Source organism: Hippopotamus amphibius, chromosome 4 (assembly GCF_030028045.1).
Source record: "Hippopotamus amphibius kiboko isolate mHipAmp2 chromosome 4, mHipAmp2.hap2, whole genome shotgun sequence".
In the NCBI taxonomy this organism is placed as follows: domain Eukaryota; kingdom Metazoa; phylum Chordata; class Mammalia; order Artiodactyla; family Hippopotamidae; genus Hippopotamus; species Hippopotamus amphibius.
The window spans coordinates 110,962,700-110,984,180 of record NC_080189.1 but is presented as its reverse complement, the minus strand read 5'-3'; the positions used below and the strand labels follow the sequence as shown (position 1 = coordinate 110,984,180).

Genomic DNA, 21,481 nt, shown 5'->3' with positions numbered 1-21,481 from the left:
TATTACTCTCATTCCTCCTTCTAACACCAACTGGTACCTCTGCACAGTCTATTGTCATGTATGCAGGTATGATTTTGTCAGAGGTTCTTGTTTCCTGTTTGTATACAGTCTTGTCTCTAAGGGCCAGTACAGTGCTTGGAACACTGTGGGTGCTCCATGAATGTTTCGGGAATTAAAAAAAAAAAAAAAAAGAATAAAAGAAAGAATTTAGATCAGACCCCAGTGAAATTTTGAGTATACACAAGAGGATACTTCAGTAAATAATTATTTCAAATTCATTCTTTCCTTATTGTACTTGTACATGAATCCTTAGCTTTGGAAGAAACAGACACTGCATATCATTGCATTATTCTCTTTGTAGTTGGGCACATGTTTAATGTAACCAAAATTTTATAAGGATTTCCTTCTTGAATATAATTCCTCAATTTAAGGAAGTTTACAATAGTACATGCAAATGTACAACTATTGCCCTAAAACGTACTAAATTTTAAAGGACATATAGAAGCCTATTCTTTGGCTAGTTGATGAGTATTAGTTCATAATATAATATCTACCCTAAAAATTATAGTAATTCAAATAATTCCAGTAAATTCAATGTTAATAAAATCTGCTAAAATTACAACAGGTTTATAAGAAAGCTGAATTTGCCTTTCACCACACTGGGAACAAAATAACATGAGGCAGAATTCTGGGCATAAGGTGGTGGTGGTGGTTTTGTTTTAGTTTTTCCAGATCCTTCCATAAAGACGCATAGAACAAGGAGAGCAATACCAAAACCCAAAGTCAATATGCACCGCACTCTGTAACAAGGTACACATCTCCATGAACCCTAAAACACATGTTAATATGGATAAACTACCAACAACCAGAAGACCTATATTATATGGTACTGGATGAGAAAGCAGAGAAAATAACAAAGCATCTGCCAGGTCTGAGTAGAGAAGAATCCCCCAAACTACCCACAGCTCCTCACTGCAGAGTGAGGCAGGCTATTGTGAGCACAGCAACTGAACCTGGGGAGGGTTTTATATACTCAAGGGTGACAGCAAGGAGTTTGTGACTGGAACACCTGTGCCTCACAGACATTCAAAGCTCATTCCAGGACAAAGCCCTACACCATGGAGCAAGTTCTCGGAACAGATTTCAAATACGAACACAGTAGAATAGAGGTGATAGATACACAGAAAAGAGAAAGTTCAGATAAAAGTTGAGGAGAAAAACTGGTCCTGGACAACTCAGAAAGTATATCTATATTTATCATTTCTTTCTTTTTTTTTTTGGCCGCACTGTGTGGCTTGTGGGATCTTAGTTCCCCAACCAGAGACTGAACCTGAGACCTCAGCAGTAAAAGCGCAGAGTCCTAACAGAAGAGGAAGTTTTAGAGTTGTGAGGCTAGAAGAGCTCTCCTGGCTCATTCCTGCTTTCTTAAACTATTTTCACATAACAATGACCAAGAAAAAGAATCACAGTCAAATCCAATATGAAGTTTTTATATTTAAAGAAAAAGTATAAGGGAAAAAAAATCCCTACAAAAAATAAAAGGCAGAAAAACATGCTCATAAAAATTATGATGTTCCAAAATTAGCTATGAAGGAACATAAATCCGAATTAGAAAGGCAATAAAATTAAGGAAACAATTAGGGAGAAAATATCCAAAAGTTGAAACCAGACAAAAAGGATGCCTGAATGCTTTTCACTGGATTACCTCATCTTCTAGGGCTGTGCACCTTTTGCTTGATTCACTATGTGCTATTAATTAGGTTTTGTTTTTTTTTTTAAACAACTCCGTAAGGGCGTATGTTAACTCTCTAGGAACTGAGAGCAATGTAAAATAGTCGGTAGGCAGACACAGGTGAGGCTATTAATCTGTTTTCTATCAGATTTAGCAATCATATTCCACCATTCTTTCTTTCAGTGATTAGAATACTTCAGTGTTTCCTATGGTCCTTTGACCAGCTTTACCATTCTGTTGGCTTACTCATCAATACATTAATATATCAATCTTTCACAGGTCTTCACTCTTTAAAGAAAAAAAAAAAAGGCAGATAGAGCAACTAGCATAGCAAAACAGAAAACCCAATATACACCAAAAAAGAGGCAATGTTTCCCCCCAAACCTTTCGTTGGTCAGATAGAAGTGACTCACACGGTCCCAGCATCTGTGCACAGAGAAGCAGAGGGAAGGCGACTGGGCTTCTCTGTCGGTCCTGGGAGCAGGGGAACCCCCACACTGGCAAACTCGTCTGAGAACAGGGGTCTACACTGGGGAGGACTCCGAGGATTGAGCCTTAGGCCAAGGGCAAGAACACGGCCAAGGAACAAGGTGTACTGGTGCTGGAGCAGTCTGGGCCACAGAAACTCTGGAAACTAATACTGCACTGAGGAAAACTGGTAATTAATGTTGGGAACATCACAAAAAGATATTACATACCTTCTGAGGGAAGTACATAGCCCCAAACAAATACTCTCTAGATCTAACAACTAATTTATCAGAAATACAGAGGAAAGAGGAAAGAGGAAACGATACCATGGGGATGTGGTCACAACTCTTCAGGCTGTGGAAAGCTACCCAGGAAAAAAAACACATGGTTTCTTCAACAACTACAAAAAATTGCAAGAAAACAAAGGCTAGAGAGGTAAACTTAAGAGACATAATCAATCACAGTGTATGGACCCTACATGAAGTCCAATTCGAACAGACAAAACAAACTAAAACAAAACAAATGTGGTCTTAATTCTGTGTAGGGTTTGATTTGAAGCACACCTGAAAATACTCAGGGTTGCCATTCACACCTTCTTCTCTCTTTGAAAACAAGATTTAAAAAAATGTAACTAAAACTGTTTTGCAAAAAGCCTAACACTTAAATCACATAATTCTTCTATAAAGACATGTACACATACCCCCAAAATCTGGCTTGCCAGATTTGCTAAAATGTTGATGGGCAGACCTATACAAATTTAATTTTTAGAAAATATCTTGTCTTTAAAAAGAAGCATCAGCTGTCATCATTAAACGTGATGTCAAACTTTTTTTTAAAAAAAAACTCACTTAAAAATGTATAAATTTTTCATAACAATCTTTTAAAAGAGGTTCCTTAAAACCAAGGTGGTTCTGTAAAACTTGCCAACTGACAAAAATGAAATAAGTAACACTGGAGGTACCAGAGTTTTGGACTTAACTACAATTTTACAGAAGAGGATGCATAATGATTTTCAAGTGTGCACTACAGTTTGGTTTATCACAGATCACACGTTGGAAACCCCTGGGCCACATCTGGCTTGTAGATAAGTCGTTTGGTTTGCATGGTTTTTTAGAAAAAATTTGATCCGACATTTAAAATTTAGGAGATTTCACACAAAACCCCAGATTTGGGGACTAGAGCACAGAAGCAGCTGCTGCTCTGAGGAGGGGCATAGGACCCTCCTGTTCCCCACAGTCCCATCCTACCTCCCTTCTCTGCACAGACGACAGGCCTGCTCTCCTTAGGCATGTGAGTTTGTGGTCACTATTGTTTAGAGGGAGGTTTTCTGCTCATTCTTGACAAAGAAGTAGAACAGAAGAAGGAAGATATCTGTAAGAGCCAATATTATTGTTTTGCACTTAAAAAATGCAAAACCCCCAGCATTCATTATTTTTATAGTACAGAGATAAAATGCTATCTGCATACTCTTAAATGCTTTTCTTTGCCAGAGCGGGAAGGCTCACCTTCAGATCAAGGCTGCTGAGGCTTACGGCATCATCATCTCTCACTCCTCGTTTTCTTTTCTATAAAAAAGGAAAGATTTCTTTTTTATTTAGAAGGAAAGCATATTACTCCATTAAACAAAGACCACATACAACTAGAAAAATCACTTTTAAAAAGTGAAGTCTTAGGCTGTATTCATAAGAAAATTATTTTTATAAGGGATGCCTATAAATTATTGTTAGCACATACTACGTACTTTTTAAAATGTCCCCTCTGACTAAATCATCCCTTGTTGTGAAGTGATTCCACCCTATTAAAAAACTTACCTAAAGTTTTTCAGAACATAACTCTTATGTAAGCCAAATTTACACTTGTCAGAGAAAAAGTAAAATATGTTTTATATATAAAGGCAATAAGTTTTTTAAAAAAAGGAACACATTATTTATCCCGGGGGTGGGGTGGGGTGATTTCACTAGGAAAAAAATACCCTTTTCTCATGGCTCAAGTAATTAAGATCTGTTGCCTGAAGCAGGATTTATCAGCTGGAAGATGAACATGCCCATAGCTGGAGTACCTTCCAGGGATCACTCATCACCATAGTTCAGCCCTACTGGTGCCAGCAGTGACAAAACTGTGTGCAGAGCTTTAATTTCTGGTCCTTAATCAATACTGAAAAAGAATCCTTAAGTAACCTTTCTTTTCCTAAATCTCAAAATGACTTTTTAAATTACTTGTGATACAGCCTAGCTCTTGTGGACTCTCAAAACTGACCAGCTAGGCTCCCTTCCAGGACCTGGCCCCACCCTGAGGAGAAACAGGTAAGAGCAGAATTAACGTGGAGCAGGATGGGGACAACTGAGAGGAGGAAGGATAAAGTCCAGACAGAAGTGGGGAAAACATATGCAGCCTGGAAGTCTCAGAAGCAAGCCCCCAAAAAACAACAAAAGAGGGAACTCTATGGAGTTAGAAAAGCTATCTGCACCAAGCCTCTTTGTAAAAGTTCAGGAAAACTAAATTCACATTAAAATAAACAGAAAACTCCCTAAGTGAAATTCCACACAAAATAACTCTAAGAAAAAAGAGAATAAAGGGCAGAATGACATCCCTACAGGGAATTAATTCACCTCAAAAGGAAATGCTCAAAGAAGCACAGCAAACTTATAAAATACTATTTCACATTTAGCTAAAAGACATTAAGAAAATGATACCTGAAAGAACAATATAAATCAGAACTGGGAAAAACTAAAAAATGAGGTGACAGAGCTCAAGAAATGTTTACTGATTCTAAGGTTACATCTAGAAGATGTAGGTAAGTATGAATAACATGATCCTAATTCTGAAAAGCAAACTAAGCAAAAATCCTGCTTATGTGTATCTTATCTGTGAGCTGTGTGTGTATCTGTAAATAATTATATGAGCAAAATATAGAGGGATACATACCGTGCCGTTGACATGGGTTAGAGTGGAACTGGGGGATGGAAGGACCCACATGGGGAGAAGAGAGGAAAGGGGGAGGTGACTGCCAAGCAAAAAGAAAACTGTACGGAGGGGAAAAAAGCACGTACACGATCCTACTTACGTATTTACGTAAAATCCATACATGTGTGGGCATATGTATAAAGAAATTTAACAGATTTTAAGACATTCTACTGAGTATTTTAAAGTATTTTTTTCATATTGGTATATTCAACCCATCTAGAATTTATTTTTGTATGTATGTGGTATGAGGTAATTAGGCCAACTGCCCTCACCCCAACGCCATTTGCTGAGAGCACCATTCTTTCACAACAGCTTTGATACAGTAAGTTCTCCTACATGTGTGAGTCGGTTTCTGGGTTCCCTCTGTTATTCCGTTGGTCTGTCTATTGGCACCTGAACCCATATGATGCTGTGTAATTTCCGCACCGTTGGAGTAGGTTTCACAGCTCACATGTTAAGTCCTGTGCTCCCTGATGGGGACACTACTTTCCCTGTCCTGGGCCTTCTACTTCTCTGCATGCACTGAGATCCATCACACTATAAGCAGATTTCTATCAGAACAGCAATGACTTTATGAATTAACTTGGGAAGAATGGACAGTTTTATGCTATTGAGCTTTTCCTTGCATGAAATGATGTATCTGTCCATTTAATTAGGTGTCCTATGTTCTTTATTAACGCTTTCCAGTTTTTCCCATAAAGGTCTCACAGATCTTTTCATAGATTTATTCCTGGTTTAAAAAATTTTTATTTCAATAAAAGCACCTTTAAAAGTTACATCTGTTTATTACTAATACACATATATGCTATTGATTTCTTTTTATCATTTTTATAGGCCTTGCTCAAACCCTTATTAGTTCTAATAGATGCTATTAATATTCTCTTGGATATTCTATGCAGTTATATTATCTCGAAGTAATGAAATCATACTGCCTCTTCCTAATTTGTGTATCACTTGCTTTCCTGTCTTACTGTGTTGATTAAGAGCACTAGTACAAAAAAAAAAAAAAAAAAAAGAGCACTAGTACAATGCTGAATAAACATGATGACAGCATGCTTTTTTCTAAATTTAAAGAGAATGTCGCTAACATTTTATCATTATGTATGTTGTTTGTGGTAGGTCTCAGGCTAAGGAGGTTCTATTCTATCTCTGGTTCACCAAGAATTTTATCATGACTAGGTGTTGATTTTATTTTTTCCACTCTTACTTCTCCTCCTCTTTTCTTTGATTTACTCTATTGTCCTTTTTCTCATCTCTTGAGTTAGATGCTTAATTTTTGTTCTTTTCCCTTCTTAAACTATGTATTTAAAAAGTTATAAATCTCCCTCTTAGTATTCCTTAATCACATTCCAAAAGTTTTAATACATGAACCGTGAGATATTTCTTTCGTCATGCAGACCTCTACAAAAGTGTTTTCCTGAGAGAGATGCACTCACCCCAGAGGATATGCAAGGTATCTTTCCTGGAGTCCAGGAGGAAAATGTTAGAACTTCATTTTTATGTATTTCTTAATCCTTAAGATAAGCTTTACTAAAGTTTAATACACAGATGATGAGCTCATCATCAGCCACAAATAAAAATGTGAGTTAAAGACAATGGCAATCTTATCAGATCCACTGCAGAAGTCAGCCCCCATCTGTAAAATTCCCCAGGCTATCTGAAATATACATTTACGTCCGCTATCATTAATCTCACCCTAAGTGAGAACTGAGCTTTGAGACGTTAGCTAATAAGGTTGCTAGATACCTAAAAATTATAAATAAATATATCGGGGTAATGCTCAAAATATTTTTGCTGATAGTCTTCCAAAATCAAGTTTGGAGACACTTCTCTTTTAAAGTTTTTCTGTTTAGGTTTAGGTTCTTCAACTGTAAGGGAAAGGGACCAAGATTAAAAAAAGTGTCAAAGGAAAATGCGGAATTGCACTAAAGTCAGGAAACTCTTGCAATGACCAAATAATGTTCGTAAACGCTATGAGTACAGAGATCTCCAACAGGAGTCCCTGCAGGAATGCAAATTAAACACTGCAGAACAGAATACAAATGAAATAGCACATCATCAACACATGCACACAGGCAAAGTTTGACAAATGAGAAGCAGAATCATTTTTGCTATTTCCTCTACATAAGAAGAGCATAAGAATCATGTTCTATTCGTACATACTTTAATTATATGAGTATTGTGAAGTAATGAGTTTTTAATTATTTAAAAAAACCCCAATAATCTGGTGTCACATTGCACAAGGTCTGATGCCTCTGTAAAGCCTCATTCTAAACATAATGAAGCACTCCCTCTATACTAAGATGACTAATAACAGAAATACTTTATTATATATATTATCTACAATCTTTTTTATATTTTTCAACCAAGAACGATGCTGTTAGAGTATATGCATAAAAATAACTTCACATTTCATAATATATTCTCTTAATTTTAACGCTGGTAGGAATGAGAGAAAGAATTACACAGAGTTAAAGATGAATAGATCTGATACTTTTCAAAATATATTTTATATTTAATTGAGATAAAAATTTATTTCAGTTTGTTAGCAGAAAAGAATTAAACCAGGCTGCCAAAGATGGTGACAGAAACCCTGTACTCAAGGGCTTCAGAGAGGTACAGACAGCTGAGCTGTACACCAGAGTGAAAGACAACCCAGGAATTCCATCTAACATCTTGAAATAAAAAAGCTAGGTGCCTACTCACCAGAGTGAAGTCCCAATGGGGGCCAGGTGTTAAAAACGTGAAGGAGCTACCTCTCTGAAGGGAATATCTGTTAACAGAAAATTGAAATGATAAATATACTTAGAGTAACTTCAGTAAAATAAAGCCCTAGACAGTAAAAAGCTATCTTTTCCATAGTTTCAAAACTGTTCAAAGCAGCCTTATTAGTCATTCAGTTGTAGAAATAAGGGGAAGCATACGTAAGAAAAAAAAAAAACAACCACCCACAAATACCAAAAAACCAGGGTATAGGTTCTGGTCACTTTCAGAAACTTTACAAAAGTGAAAGTGCCTTTATAAAATTACTGAACAGATTAAGAGTATTTAAAGAAAATAATTCACCAAAACAAGCAGTTTATTTGAGGAACACATGGCTCAATACTATGAAATACATTTATATAACATATTGCACTAATAGGTTAAATAAAAAGCAGTAAATGATGCAAAAAATTACTTGATAAAATTCAGCATTCATGCTTGAGATTTTAAAAATAGAAGAATATTCTTAACATAATAAAACCTAAATGCATTTATTTTGTACTTCGTGTTTAAATCTCTTCCATATACTGATTTTTTTAAAAACAATTATGATTTAATAAACCAAATAAAAAGCTTTGAATAACTATATCTGAGACAAAGGTCTGAGGTGAGATTAAAATTTGACTAAGATTTTGTTCTTTACTATGACATTTTTCTTCTGTGTCATCTTGCCATTCAGTGTAGAGAAACAAAGCAGGAGAATCCTTATGACGAAAACCTGTCTTCACCTTTATAAAATATAAACCCCTATGTTTATAAAACATGTAGAAAATCACAGAACATAGCTAGCACAGGAAATAAAGTTTATAAACTATACTTATGAGAAAAGAAAAGGCTATTAATTCAGAGCTCTCTACAGCACGGGAGCTGGCCACCATCACTTGCGTTTAGGTAGACTCAAAGGCAGGCTGAGGAATGAGAAAGCTTTACAGTGGGAAAAAGGGAAGGCTTCAGGTGCTCCCTGATTGGCAGGGGGAAGCTGTAGGCAGGCTAACTAGGACTGGGGCATGCTATGTGATTTACTGTGTGCAGAGCTGATTTGCTCTAGTTGACTTTAAATTGGAAGCAAGGACAAAAATTAGGGAAGCTGGCAGTTACTCATCCAAGTCCTGGCCCTTTGGGTTCGATTATTACACAAGTTACTGCTTAGCTTCCCGCACTGTCAGGCCAGTGTCCACTTGCATATTCTGTCTCTCAGCCTTGACCGTCATAGTCCTATAAGTTACAGAAACACCACAGATGGCAGTTATTTCTACAAAAATTTACAAGCTTTAGTAAAACATTATATTCAGGAAAATGCAAGTAGTTCCTTATGTCTGAGTATCAAAAGAAATAAGGAAGGACTAGATCATGATAAAAGGCCTCATGTACAACCCTTCAAGAGTATGGACTTGATCTCGAATATGTATGGCCACTGTCAGCAATGGAGTTCTGAGTAACAAGAAGGCTGGTTGGAAGGAGGCAACACTGGCCAGGAAGACCAGCTAAGAGGCTGTTCCATTACAGCCTACTACAGACGTGGGGCAGAGGGACGGCAGCAAGGCTGGAGAGGGGCAGCGGATCAGAAGGAGGGCTCACTGGCATAACTGACCAGAGAATTCCCCCTTTCCTCCCCAGGCCTGTTCAGTCACTATTAACGTTCCTGGCATAGGGAAATAGGATGCCACTAATAATTAGAAACAGGTGCAGAAAGACCTTAAGGTTTTTAAAGCAAACATTTCCTAAGTAATGATTTTGAGCTCAAAAATTGTTTTGAGGGCCTCTGTAGTGGAGCAAAATAACCTAAGGAACTGATGATTTCTTGCTACTGCAGAAAAATCAGGCAACAATGAAGAAAATAGCGTGATTTTTGACAAAACACTAAGACATCAGCAATAAATTATAATTCATATGACCAAAGAATACATATAGTATTATAGTATACATAGATAACATAAATAGTATCATAAGCAAATGCCAGAAGACTACAGGGAAAACAGGACCATCATACCTTATGAGTCCACAGAGCACACTTTTTAAAAACATTGCTCTAGGTAAGTGTTATCATATACCACGTGGTTAAAAAGAGCTACCAGTGGCGACTTGATTAAGGAGCAACAATTATGATTTCTCAGATTATTTTTAATACAGATATTCATTACAAAGTAGTAATCACAGTGGCACTTAAAACAGTCAATAAACACTTCCTTTCAGGTATAAGACAAGTATTAAAGAGAACACAAAACCAAAGCTATTCATTTCTCTATTCCCTACAATTGTCCATACTGACCTCAGAATGAATTTGATGTTTGAAAGTTGGAAAGAATTAGCTGTTAGGAATTTTAAACAGGTCAACAAACTGGAAAATATTTCCACTTGGATGGCAAGATTCTTTCCAGCACCAGCTGTAATCAGCTTTGCAGTAATGCTATTTTTTCCTATTTCAATAACAAGTAACTATTTATTTTGAAAACTCATAAAAACAAGAGCCCAAAAGACAAAATGTGCCCTGAAAGCATGCGAGTCAGTGCCAGCTTTCGAAAATCTTGGAAAGATATACAGTCATTTTTTCACCAGGGTCAGACTTAAAATGTAATAGCTATTTTAAATTCTTGTGGGAAAAATTTTTGATTTCATAAAACATTAAAAGTGGCCTTTCTAGAAGATACCCAGTAGTCCATTTAAAAGGGAGTTCAAAGGCTGAAATAAGTGACAGTTCATCTTTTCAAGAATTTTTGTCCAATCCCCTTTTTTCATATATCCAGATAACTATAACATTTAAGGCATAAACTAAAACCTGAAGTAACTAGCTTGGTATAGTAAATTGTGTTCCCTACTAACCCCACTGTGATTATTCCTTGACCTCTAACATACTTCCTTTTGTATCATTTGGTGTGTTTTCAAACTATGTAAATTATTTTCACTCTAAACTAGATTTAGTCTAAACAAAGCATAATTAAAATGGTAAAGTTGATGTTCAAAAGAAAATCATCTGTTATTTCATTCTTAAGCCAAATCATGTTTTCAGAGACTATGACTGGGGTCAGTGCCCTCCTCCGTCACGGCAGGTAATGAAGAGCTGAGCTGCATTTATAAATGGCAGACAGGTAGCTCAACATTTTCATTAAGTGTACCAGACAACGTGAGTGAGATAACGCTTCTGATTAAAAAGGAAAATAAACCACAAAAATATAAAGATAACGGCTTGTAATAAGATAGGTATTTAGGATTTTACCATGAAGGCAATGAAAATGAGTTAGCAAAGTAATGTTTTTAAAAAGCAAGCAAGATAGAAGGACTAATGATAGGCGTATAGCAGACTAGGTCATTGAAATTAGCAAAAAAGAACACCTGCGGCATAGGGACACTTGAAATATGACAAAGCATAATCGAAAAATTGGGGGGATGCCTCCGGATCTATTAAGAAGAATTACTTCCTATGTGAAAATAAGCAAGAACATAGCAGTACTGATATGGAGCTGTTGGGTGCAACTCAAATACGCTTCTCAGCCTAATTACAAACGATGACGCATAACTCAGAAATAGCTAAAATTAAAAATGTTAATCTGTAAATGCCAAGGGTACCATGCATGTATTACAGAAGGAATTGTGTGAACTCTTCTTTCTAGATAACATTTGTTGATGTTTGGGGCGCTGAACTACTCAAGTTCTCAAGTGCTTTGCAAATTAGACAAACAATGACAATTATTACAGAAACAATTCATTTATTTGAGTCTAGTATCTGGGTAGAAGACATCTCCTACTGTTTTCACTGCTTAGCATCTTAAGGGATTGTCTGCTCTCCCACTTCGGAAAGAGACCGGTGGAGCGGATCACCATGCAGCCCATATCCTCCACCACACTGGGGGTTTCTCGCCTGTATCTGAGAATCCCAAATAATAACATAACTGGACCGTCTCTAGTCTGGAACACAGCTGAGCATCTAGAAACCAGTGTGCACACACACATTCCAGACATCACAGCGTCCCACACTGATGCTCACACTATCATTTAGTGCCTTCGTGTTATGAATTCCTAACACACTTATCCGGCTGCCCTGCCCACAGCTTCAAGTTCAGGAGACAGGGTATAGGTGATGATGTCAGCAGCACATACTGTAAGAGTGAGGGAAGAGAAAAATGTCTAAAAGCATACATCGTTAAAAATCGAGTAGCCTTTGGAAAACAGTTTGGCAATTTCTTAAAAAGTTAAACTTAAGCTCACCATATGACCCAGCAATTCCAGTTCTAGGAATCTACCCAAGAGAAATGAAAACATACGTCCACACAATGACTTGTATGTAAATGTTCACAGCAGCATTATTTATAATCGCTAAAACCGGAAACAATTCAAATCTCCAACAACCGGTAAATGGAGTAACAAAATATGGAATATTCATTTCATACAATGCAATACTAGTTAGCAAGAAAAGGGAATGAAATACCAATGCATGCTCTAACACGGGTGAACTGTAAAGCAGGCAAAAACAAAAGGTTATATGTTGTATGATTCTATTTATATGAGATGTCCAGAAATAGAAAGTTATAGACATGGAAGGCAGATTAGTGGCTGCCTACACCTGGGGGTAGGAGCAAGGACTGACTGCAAACAAACTTGAGGGAGTATTTGGGGTGACGAATGTTCTAACAGTGGATTGTGTCTATAAATTTACTAATAATCACTGAATTGCATGCTTATAATGGATGAATGTTATGATATGCCAATTATATCTCACTAAAACTGTTAAAAAGTACAGTCATTTCCATGTGGGAGCAAAAAGCCTTAGGGGCTGTGGGGCATCCTTTTACTTTCAGCAACTATTAATATAAATAGCAATAGTAATGACAATCCTGGGTTATCAAGGACTGGCTCAATTTGTGTTTATATGCCCTAATTATGTTTTGTAAATGTTTTGAAAAATAGTCCATCCAAGACGTTAAACTCCCTTAAAGGAAACAGGAATCCTCAGCTCTAAGTTAACAGGACAGCTAGCCTGGCTTAAGAGTATAACTTTAACCCTGGATAGCTATTCCACGAATTCATCAGTTTCACTAGAAAAACCAAGTCAAAACTCTAGCAGTGTGCTGTTAGCAACTATAGATACCACCTCCACAATAACTGACAACAGAGCTGACTGCTAATTACTCCTTGATGGAGGGTAAGTTATAGCTCCAGTGTTTCCTGAAGAATGCAAAAATGATACCTAAGATTCATGAGTATTTGCTATGTCTAGGTACTGTTCTAATGTTTTACATGAATTACCTCACAAAATTTTCACAACCTTATGCAAGATACTATAAACTGAGATTTAAAGAGAATAATCACAGCCTTACGAGACAGATACTACTGATGAGCTAGACACTACAAAGTGAGATTTAAAGAGATCAAGTCCTCAAGAGCCAGAGTTTTGAACGCAAGGAGTCTGACTGTAAAGCCTAGGCTCTTTAAACGCTCACGTTTGATTCGACTGTGGGCCTCAGTCTAAAAGAATGAACATTGCCAGAGAACATCATTAGCTGGATCAAAGCTGGGGCTAGAGCAGACTCAGTGTCACGCAAACTAGGCCAGAAAAGCAAGCCGCCGTCTGAGCTCTGAGCCTTGTGCGTTGTGGGGCCTAGGGTAGCCTGTGGGCGAGACCCTGGCCTATGACTACCTAGAATAAAAAAAAGAGAGATGAAGGAGGAAAAAGCAGCTGTGAGGCCTGCCATGTAGGAGGCGGCCCAATACAGAAAGCCTGCACCCCAGTGGACTCCAGATGTCTCTGCTCTGTGCTCCCTAATTATCTTGCCCCTGCCATAGCCTATAGCAGTCAGCACACACACTGCGTTCAAAACATTTTTTTTCACCTCAGAGTGAAGCAATCCCCAGTATCAATATTTAGCAGAGGCAAATCAGCTTCATAGCCCGTTACTTGGTACAAATTTAAAACAGGAAGCTGCCTCTCCCAGGCTCTGCACATCCTCTAGATTAGCCAGTGTCTCCCTGGATGGCTGGGATTAGCAATTAGCAATGGATGTGGCTGGAAATGAGCTCCAACCATGTGGGCAGGCTGATTAAGGGCAGGCCCTGTAAACAGTAATGTGCATGCAAATGTGTACACACACACACACACACACACGTGCGCTGCCTAGTTTCACTCTAAATTCCTGACCACAAATTTCCAGTGATCCTCAGTTCTGCTCAGGAACACTACTGCATTTCCCTTGTCACTTCCTCTCCTACCTCTGAAGTAACTATTTCAGATCTTTCTCTCCTTACTCTTCCAATACTCCTTCCCCACCCCCACCTCACTAACAGCTTAGGACTCTGCATCTTATTATATCCCACATATTTACACTGTCCAATCTACCAACCAGAGACCTTTTCATCTCCCTTGTTATAGTGGATAAGCACTATTATTGAAGGCCAAGCCCTTCATGTGTACACTGGGTTATATCTTTGGTTCTCTACTCTTAAAAGCAGCCAGAGACAAAACATGTTCACTTTCAAGGAACAAGAATTAGATATTAAATATAAATGTACCAAGTGTAACAATACAAATTCCAGGGTAACATCCCTTCTGAATGAGGGAAAATGGCCAGTGTCATAAGGCTGTCTTGAGGAAAAGCAACTGGGTGATCAATCAGGTTGTGAACCAGATTAGCTTTGTACAGAACAGTATTTTTACTTGAGAGAATGACTAGCAGATAAACTGTCATTTGGACTTGGGCATTTTGCAGAAACTTATCATGATGAAGTATTGCTGCTGCCAATGATAAATTTTGAGTTTTCAAATGAAAACTAGAATTTTTGAAAACTGTACCCATCGCTATGAGCATGGCATCTCCCAGTACTTAAAAGCTTTCACATGAGACTGGTGGTACTATTACCAACGGTGATTTTCTGAGAGCATGTAACAATAAGCATCAACCTTTAGAAGATGTACTTAACTCAGTGTGCCAATATTTTCCAAATGACAAATGCAGAATGTCACAAAATCAAGGATGGGTAAAAAAGAACTACTCAAAATTTTAACAAACCAATGGATTTTAATGTAACAGAGTATGAAAAGTTCATTGATCGGTTTCAGATCCTAAATTGCAGCCACCTGTTAAGAAACTACCACTTGTCAAGCTCTGGTGTATTACCAAAGAATATTCACAATTATCTGAAAAGGCTTTAATTATTAAAGTACCCTTGCCTTATTGAACTAAAAATCTATGTCAGGGTAGATTTTCTTTATCTATTACTATACTTCATTCTTTATAAACTGCAACACATTACATACAGAAGCGATGTAAGAACCCAGCCCTCCTCTGTTACACTACATATCAAGAGATGTCAAACTTGTAGAACTGCTTGCTGCCCTAGAGAAAACCTGCACAGATGCACAGAGGAAATGTACCAAAAACAACAAAAAAGAAACTAAAAACCAAGTATACTGTATACAATATACTGAATAAACTCCATCTGAATTATGAAAAGAGATTTTAAAAACTATTATAGCTAATGATATTTCACTGTATAAAAGTATCATGCATTTAATTTTCTCCTGCTTCTTCTACTATAAAAACGTGTTGTGATATACTTCCTCATACATACATCTACACATGCTATGCAATTACTTTCTTAGGATAAAACCCTATAATTGCTTGGTTTACGTATACCGAAGAGGAAAGTTAGAAACTTACACTCAGCTAAAAACAACTCCATGCTCGTTTTGCTTTTGTGAAATATGCTTGCTGGGCAGAGAAAAACAGAAAAACAGGATGACCTAACAATTCAATGCAACTTTAAGATGTTTTGCTAAAAAATGGAATATTCTGCATCTGCTCTTGTAAGTTTCTGTTTGGAAACTTTCATGCTCTGTAAACATGTGCACTATAAGAGTAAAGCTCACCCTGAGTTCGGGGCCCAGAACTTTGGAGCGTTAGCTCATCTAGGGCCGCCGGCTTAATAAACCTGAGTTCTCCAACCCTCCGAGTGCGGTGCTTGGTTTCTCGACAGACCGATTTCTGCAACAATACGTCTTATTAAAATTTTGTCTTATCTACCAGATTCCCCTCCAATATACATGTAGTGAGAGTACCAGGAGAGGAGAGAAAGGAGCAGAAAATAATTTTGAAGAAATAATGGAGCAGCAGGAGAAGGCTGAGGAGGGAACCAACAAGGGAGGGTCTGCCTGGCAACGTCCCCCCTGGAGGAGAAGCAGCAGAACAGGGCGCCACATTCAGTATCGTGTAATAAACCATAGTGGAAAATATAAAAAAGAATATGTGTATATGTATAAATGAATCACCTCTGTACACCAGAAACTAACACAACTTGTAAATCAACTATACTTCAATTAAAAAAAAAAAAGACAACCCACAGAATAGGAAACATATCTGCAAATCATATATCTGATAAGGGATGTATCCAGAATAAAGAGTTCTTATATCTTAATAATAAAAGATAAATAACCTAATTTTAAAAATGGGCAAAGGATGGCTCACTAAAAATGGCCACAGATGGTTCTATTCATGTGAAACATCCAGAAGAAGGAAGTTCACAGAGCCAGAGAGTAGAGTAGAGGTTGGGGTAAATCGAGGAAGGAGTGTTGAGAGGGGATGACAATTAAAGGAGGTGGGTTTTCATTCTGAGGTGAAGAAAATGTTCTAAAATGGCCTGGTGATGGCTGCACACATCTGTGAATCCACAGGAAAAACAATGAATTGTACACTTCAAGTCAGTAAAACTGTATAGCATGTCAACACTGTTTAAAAAAAAGTGATACTTTCCTTTTCCTGTATGTTTTCTGTCTTTCAAATTAGTGTATAGCAAGTTTGCCTAGAAAAAGTTTTATACTTACACTGTCATATATATCCGTCTTTTCCCTTATGATTCCTGGATCTGCTGTCATGCTTAAATAGTTGAGCCTTGCCCCACTACTAACTGATACTCTCCTGTCACACTTCACGTGGTCTTGTACATGATCTTACATCCTTTCCCTCCAGGGTTCTTCTAACTTCATTATTCTCCTCATGCTGCCTTTGTCACCACCCTTTTCTCAGCTGACACCATTTCCAACCTCACACAAAAAATAGAACCCTAGTGGGAAAGCCCTCAAATTCCTGCTCACAACATACTCCATTCCTCAGACTTACCTAGAAGTATACCACCCATAGCTCTTAGCCGGGCTAGATTCTCTACCCTTCATTTGGGTTCCATCCTTTCCTGCCTTTCTGGTCACTTGTTTCATCACCTCTTCAGCCTCTCCCTGTACTTGCTTATTCCCCTGCACCCCCACATCTCACCCTTCTTAAGAGTCTACCCCATGAGCTTGTGTCGCCTCCATTATCCTTTCTTGCCCTCTGGTTGCAGTCAGGCTTCCTGAAAGTGGAACCCACACTCAGTGTTTCAGGTTCTCCAATCTCACTGCTGCCATCAGATCAAACACTCAGGTAGACTACTGCTCGACTTCCCACCAATCATCACCTTCACTTGGAATTTCTAGTTTGGTATCCATGTTGGGCTGCAAGGGTCCACAAACCTGAAATTTTATGTGTATGAGCACTTTTTTGGGGAATAGTTTTTGTAAGACTTACTGTCACGGCATACGAGGCCCCTTCAGGATGTGGCTCTTACGTCTTCAGTATAATCTCTCATCACCACCACCTCTCTATCCCTGTCTCAGTCCTCTTCCCTACACAACTAGCAATGAGCCACAGTGCACTAGCCATAATACCTAGAACTCTTCACTCTCCTTTGCTTAAAGGCCTTTTAACATTTAATATGCTTCCCCCAATATGGTATCATCCATTCACACCCACTCTCTAATCTGGTCCTCCAAGACTCAGGGATTACAACTGGGAATCATTTCCGGTCCTCTCCAGTCAGGGCAAATTCTCCTTTTATTTGATCTGTGACATCATGTATATATACAGCCACAGTCACTGTTATCATACACTATGGTAATTATTAACTTTCTTCCCTATACCATTATAAGTTCTTCCAGAGTAAGGACAGTATTTTCCACCTCCATATTCCTAGTGTCTGACACACATATTTCTGGGACAAGTGACACCTCATTGTCTTCTCAACCCACTACAAGCATTCTAAATTCAATACGTTAACGGTTTTATGGAAACTATCCAAGGTCAATATGCTCTTCTCATTACCAGATTTAATGAGCTTTTTGTTCCTCATCTAACTAAACTTTCCAGTCCTTCCTTCTCAGTCACATCTGACATAGTTTATCACGTCCTTTCTGGAACTCCCTTCTTCATTTGGCCTCCTGGATACTGATCTCCCCTGGTTCTTTCTTGCCTCACCAGCTGCTCCTCTGAGCACCCTCATGACCCCGACCTTTAAATGTAGGGAGTGCTGCAGGGCTCAGTCCCCAACTCTACCTAACTTCCCAGCGCTGTGATGTCAAGTCTATCTGACAACCCCCCAATTTATATCAGGTTACACAGATGTGTTCACTTTATAAAATTTCACTGAGCAAAACACTTATGATTCATGCTCTTACATTCGACTGTTATCTTCAGTAAATTTTTTTTAAAAGAGAAAAAAACAAAAAAGAGAAAAGAAAAAGGGAAAAAAATTGTTGCGATGAACTCCTTAATAGGAGTCTCATAACATATCCCAAAGCAAACTTCTCCCCAGGTCCTTCCTTTGCAGGAACATGGAAACCCATTCTTCTGGTGCTCAGACCAAAAACCTTGGAATCACTCTTCATTCCTCTATTTCTTTTAACTACACATTCAACCCATCTGGCAAAGCCTGTCAGCTCTACTGTAAAAAATACACCCCAAATATGAATATTTTCCACCACGTCTACCACTTGGATGTCTCAACTGCAATAACTTCTTAGTTGGTCTCCCCGATTCTATCCTTTTATCAGAGTGATCCTTTCAAGATACAGATCACATAATTTCCTATTGCTTCCCAATCACAGATTCAAATTTAAAGTCCTTTCGGTGGTTGACCATGTACCATGTAATCCGGCCCCAGTCATCTCTCCGACCTCATCGTCTTCCTTTCTCCTGTGTTTCCCTCCACTCTAGTGACCTTGGTTTTTTTGCAGTCCTTGAACATACCACATAGGATTCTACTTGCACTTACTGCCTTTCTCCCCAAATATTCACATCTTAGTTTCTTAATTTCTTCAGATCTCTGTTTAAATGGCATTGCTATCATCAGAGAGGCTGTTCCTTGTCTTTTTTTTTTTTTTTGGTATTTTGGCCACGTTGCATGGCATGCGGGATGGTTCCCCGACCAGGGGTCCAACATGGGCCTGCAGTGAAAGCACCAGATCCTGACCACTAGACCACCAGCGAAGTCTCCCTTGTGCACTTGTAGAAACAGCACCATGGCCCTCTCCTCTCTCCATCCCCCTTCACATGCCTTAACCCTCTTTGCAGCGGGACCACCTCAGGTGTTATTATTTATTTCGTTATTGTCTTTCCTCCCCAACCAGACTTTAAGCTTCATGAGAGCAGGGACTTCACCTGTTCACCGGGATTCCCAGTATCTGCAACAATGTCTAGCACTAGGCAGGTGCTCAAAAGCATTACTGAATGAAGGTAGGATGAATTTAACACTGATGTTTTTGAAATTCTAATGTTCCTTTGCCCTTAACTAGGCTTTCCTGATTCTCAAATTTGTCAGTCTCAGAGATGATATCTTTGTTCTGCTCTTTCACTACCTCTTAAATATAGGCTGTAATCAGTACAAAGGTTTCAGGCAACAGTTATCCTAACCTTCAAAATAAACACAGTATCTAATGAAAACGATACCGTGCTCTCTGCAGATAACTTACAATGAGTTTATAAGCGCCTTGTCCCTGAAAGTAAGGTGCTTTCCTTTCTCTCAAAGAGGGATTGGCACATGCAGGCATGACGAGAATGTAAATTACATAAGGAACTGTAGTTTATCGCAAGTAATAACGCGAAGTGGTCCACAGGGACTTCTGGAAAGTCGGAGCAGATGTGGAATTACAGATAAAAACCGAGGAATAACAGTTAACACCTGAGAGCTCTCTGTGTGCAGGTTTACACGCGTGACCTCACAGAACTTAGCAACCTGGAGGAAGTGGGTACTATTATACCCCCGGCTTGGTGGAGGGGGACACGACCTCGGAGGTGAAAGGCCCAGCCGCCGGCCCCTGGAACCTCCCCCCGGCAGCACCCTGCCGGGAACGTGGCGCCTTCAGCGCGTTCCCACCCGCTCCTCCTGCAGACCCAGCCTCGGAAGCCCCGGCTCGTGCCCTCCGTCTGCGGACACACCGGGAAGAACATGCCGTGTGTCAGCAGCTGGGGCGACCCTCCTCTACCGCCTTCACCCAGGAGGCTGGCCCGTGCGCTGCGCTCGGAGCACCGACTTGGCCAGGGCTCCAAGGGGGGGACTCTGACCTCGGGCAAAACTTTTCATTTTCATGCTCGTTTTTTAGGCTAAGAGTTTGGTGTCTGGTTGAAGTCCTCCGGCTCCAGGGACGATTCCTGTCCCCTGGCCCAGCAGCTCCCCGCGGGCATTTAGGAATCTCCCCAATCCCAGCCCGACACCTGCCGGGTGTGCAGAGAGGACCTCCAATGCCCCAGAGGGAGGAGGGGAGAAGGAGGAGGGGAAGGGGAGGGGGGGGAGGAGGCGGAGAGGAGGGGAAGGGGAGGAGGGAGAGGAGTGGGAAGAGGAAACAGGGTAGCAGCGAGAGGACGACAGGAAGGGGGCAGGAGGGCGAGAGGAGGAAAAAGGAAAAGGAGGGAGAGGAGGGGGAAGGAGGGTGAGGGGACGGAAGGGAGGGGGAAGGGAGGGGAAGGAGAGGAGGGAGAGGAGTGGGAAGAGGAAATACAGGAGGAGCGAGAGGAAGATAGGAAGAGGAGTAAGAGGGCGAGAGGAGGAGGAAGGAAGAGAAGGGAGGGGGAAAGGGGGGAGGGGAGGGGAGAGAAGGGAGGGGAAAGGAAGGCGGAAGGAAGGGGAAGGGGAGGAGAGAGAGGAGTGGGAAGAGGAAAGACGGGAGCAGCAAGAGGACGATAGGAAGAGCGGTGGGAGGGCAAGAGGAGGAGGGGAAAGGAGGGGGAGGGGAGGCAGCAGCCCCGTGCTCACCTGCCGTCCGGCCCCAGCCCGGGGGTGTCGGCCGAAGGCTCTGCGGCGCCGCCCGCAGGCTCTGCGGCGCCGCCCGCGCTGAGCCCCGAGGCCCGGCGGCTGCGCCTCCGCGGCCGGCTCTGCTCCTGGGCCGCCCGCTCGGGCTCCATGGCGCGGAGGGGGCGGCTTGCCGGCCGGGTGCCCGGGAGGGCCGCCGGGAGCGGCACGGCGCCCCGCCGCTTCGGGCCACAGAGGGCTTCCTGTCAGGAGCGCGCCGCCGCCGCCGCCGCCATGTTCCGGGGTTTGAAAATGGCGGCCGTGCGGCGAGCGGCCAATCAGGGGGCAGCGTGCGGTCGCTAGGAAACGGAGTCGCGCCCCTCAGCTCCTCCCTCCCCTGGCGCCGCGGCGCGGAAGCCAGAGGGGAGGGTTGTCGCGGGGCGGCGCCCTGCTGAGCACGGTTGTCACTCCTAAACCCCCAGGGCTCGATTCCTAGCGCGCAGGTCGTTAGGACGTTCACCGCCGCCAACAGGC

General features: G+C 40.4%; 1 protein-coding gene across 2 annotated transcripts in view; it reads right to left on the bottom strand.

Annotated features, from left to right (window-relative positions):
* The window catches only part of NET1 (neuroepithelial cell transforming 1), a 46,239-nt gene extending 25,038 nt beyond the window's left edge, over positions 1 to 21,201 (bottom strand). The window contains exons 1-3 of one of the 2 annotated variants that reach the window (XM_057732038.1): positions 20,972 to 21,201; positions 7,871 to 7,937; positions 3,706 to 3,765 (exon numbers count right to left, since the gene is read on the bottom strand). In XM_057732038.1, the coding sequence (XP_057588021.1) occupies positions 3,706 to 3,765; positions 7,871 to 7,937; positions 20,972 to 21,120 (276 nt within the window). In that variant the 5' untranslated portion in view covers positions 21,121 to 21,201. The remainder of the gene's footprint in view (positions 1 to 3,705; positions 3,766 to 7,870; positions 7,938 to 20,971) is intronic. The other variant, XM_057732036.1, reaches the window with a different exon arrangement.
* Positions 21,202 to 21,481: the final 280 nt, after the last annotated feature.